We start from the raw sequence: 3,156 nt of genomic DNA, 5'->3' as shown, positions 1-3,156 counted from the left end.
TTCAACATGAAGTTGAACATTCAACATGAAGTTGAACATTCAACATGAAGTTGAACATTCAACATGAAGTTGAACATTCAACATGAAGTTGAACATTCAACATGAAGTTGAACATTCAACATGTAGTTAAACATTCAACATGAACTCACTCATTCAACATGAACTTCATCATTCAACATATAGTTCAACATTCAACATAAACTCAATCATTCACCATGAACGTGATCAGTCAACATAAATCCATCACTCAGCATGAAATTGCGTATTTAGCCTGATCGTGATCATTCAACTTGAACGTGATTGTTCAACACGAACGTGATCGTTCTGTTGACTTTCTTTTCGAAAGTAAAGCAAGAATATTTTGTTGTATTTCATTTGCTATGTTTCTGAAAATTGGGGAGTAGTTGAGAAACTGAAATGAACGCGTTGTCTGATGCGGTTTCTTCATAACGTGATTGAGTTTTGAGGAGGAGCAAAATGCGCTTATGATTATTAACATCGGAACATGGGGCAGCGCACCCCCACTTTTAAACTAAATTTTTGATGAAGTTTTAATTGATACGAGGTGGTTCTTTGTTTTGTTTAAAGGTACACCTAATGAGGAATGTATGATGTGAATTAGACGACTATAGAGTTATTCAAAGTTTAATGAAACACTACTCTGTAAAAAGTGTCAAAATGGGCCCATTTCCCCACCCCTGGGGCAATGGACCCATGGGCTTGGGGCAAGGCGCCCACCCTTAATCCCTTTACCACAATTGCATATTTTTCGTTTAAAATTGATAAAAACGACACTTTACCGTTAAAAATTAGAAAATGTAATAAATATATGACATTCATTCATTTATTTATTAACAACTAAAAAATCATATCATTAACTTGAAAAAAAAAATATACTCTTGGCTTAAAAAATCTATCACTGACGTGAAGAAAAATATTTCATTTACATAAAATATATATCCTTGGCTTGAAAAATATATCCTTGCGATAAAAATTTCGTCCTTGACATGAAAAAATGTATCCTTGACTAGAAAAAATTACATTTAGTAGATCAGAAAAAAAATTTCGTTCCAGTTTCGTCAAAAAACCAGATATTATGTACAGAGAATTCGTACCTAATCGTGATTTCAGCCAACACCATAAAAACTCTCATCAACTTTTGGCTCATTGGCGTTGACTGAAATCAACTTTTGGCAAGGCAAGAGTCAATAACTCGATAAGGGGTCATAAATACACATAACTAGAAACTAAACCTGCTGCCTTGAGGCAGCAAATCAAAAAATAATGCAATATGAAGTGTAATTTGTAATTTATAAAGCTATTCATAGTTTTGAAAAGGTCATTGAGACAAATCGAATGATGTATAACACAAGACTTCACCATGGGCGCTTGGCCCCGTGACACCTATGGGCCCGTTGCCCCACTAGGTATCATTTCAATTTATATCGTGTCAACATTTTATTTTAAAAGCTAATAGTCTAAACTTGATCTCAAAATTATCCCTATAAATATTACTTTCAAAAATAGAATTCACAGTAATTTCAAAAGCTCTATCTACACCACTCTACAGTAATCGAAAACAGTTTTATTTAGGAACAAAAAATTTTTATCTGGGCTAAAACAGTTAACAGTTATATCACTTAGCAAAACGTAAATCCGTACACTTCATCCCAGTGAAACTGTCGACCGGCGGTAGAGAACACGGCCCAATATCTGCCATACTTAGCGAGAAACCCGCTATATGGGCCCATGACCCGCAGTGGGCTCGCTGCCCCATGTTACCCTATAAGCGGTTACCAATAATACTAAATGGAAATTGGGGATTGGTGTCTCAGAAAAAAAACTTTTTATATTCTTCTATTATTTAGATGAGATTAAATACCTATTTAGAACATGTTCATCCTTTAACGATGTTAGGCACCTAAAGGGAAAAGAAAGTTTATTTTAGCATGAGAGATGACATATTTTCTTTTTTGCATGTGTGAAAAATCAGCAAGCAATTGATCATTGATTTAAAACCGTTAATTCAGGAATAGAATTAAAACGGGTTTTTAAATATTAACAGCTATAGAAATTACCCGAATAAAATTAAAATTTAAACATTTTTCTTGATAAAAACTAAAAAAAAATAATAAAATGGAAATTCGTCTTGCTGCTGGTGACGATATAGCCTCAGTAAATTGCGTGTAAGATCGCCTTCGATCGTCTTGTTGCACCAACAGAAGTTTAAATTTGAAAGATCCCTCGACAAAGGCATACCCACAATAAACATCAAAGTCAGTTTAGTTTTCGAAACAGCAGTTAAAAGAGGATACAAACATTTTTAGCACAGAACTTCAAGAAAAGATGTGCGCCCTGAAATGGTGGTTAGAGGCAATATTTTTCCAGGTGGCCGAGTTGTTGGGGTCAGCTCATTGAAGCAGCGAGTAAGGGTTCGAAACCCGCATCTGGTTGTGAAAAATTCTTGTCAAATGAGTGGCCGGCTGGTTAAGAATTCGCAACAAGCGAACATAGCTTAACGCTTAATTTAATTAATTAACACTAATAAAATTATACGAATACGTTTCGTGATTATATGTTAAACACTAAATGAATAAATGATCGTCGCACCGAAACACTCCTGGAAGAGCTCGCTCCTCACACTGCAGATGCCGCTAGGACGCGCCTGTCGCTCCTGCAGCTTCAGGTCGAGCTGCTCCCACAGCAGGATGACTGAACTTCTGGTGGGCGGCGTCCTTGAAACCTGCGGCAGCGACTGTGCTGACATCTTCAAGTATTTTTAATTATTTAACTCTAATTAAATGCTAATGCTGGGATCGCACTAATTTATAGCGCATGTTTGGTAAGGGAGTGTAAATTGTAGAGGACCATGGGGCTAAGTAGCACAACTTATATTGTAGGGTAAGGTAAAGTAGGTAAGGTAAAATTTATCTATAAATTTGCCACGTTTATTAAGCTTAGTAAGAGTATTTTAATGCCGCTCCGCCAATCAGTTCAATCTGAAATTGGAAAAAATATAACTCAGTACTCACTGCAGTGAATGCACTGCGCATTTTCTCGTCGACGAAAACTTGAGGTCACGGACGGACGGGCAGACGGACAGACAGACGGACATGGCGAGCACAATAGTGCATTTTTTCCATAAATGAGAAAATG

The 3,156-nt window shown here is 36.3% G+C and overlaps 1 protein-coding gene across 1 annotated transcript in view; it reads right to left on the bottom strand.

Annotated features, from left to right (window-relative positions):
• The window catches only part of LOC108671808 (axonemal dynein light intermediate polypeptide 1), a gene marked incomplete at its 5' end in the record, with an annotated part of 10,894 nt that extends 8,177 nt beyond the window's left edge, over positions 1–2,717 (bottom strand). The window contains 1 exon segment of the mRNA XM_018159396.2: positions 2,611–2,717. Coding sequence (XP_018014885.1) covers positions 2,611–2,717 — 107 coding nt within the window.
• Between the last annotated feature and the right edge of the window lie 439 nt (positions 2,718–3,156).

Source organism: Hyalella azteca, unplaced genomic scaffold (assembly GCF_000764305.2).
Source record: "Hyalella azteca isolate HAZT.00-mixed unplaced genomic scaffold, Hazt_2.0.2 contig3623, whole genome shotgun sequence".
Taxonomy (NCBI): Eukaryota; Metazoa; Arthropoda; class Malacostraca; order Amphipoda; family Hyalellidae; genus Hyalella; species Hyalella azteca.
Note: the sequence above shows the minus strand (reverse complement) of the source record. Positions and strands in the feature narration are given on the sequence as shown.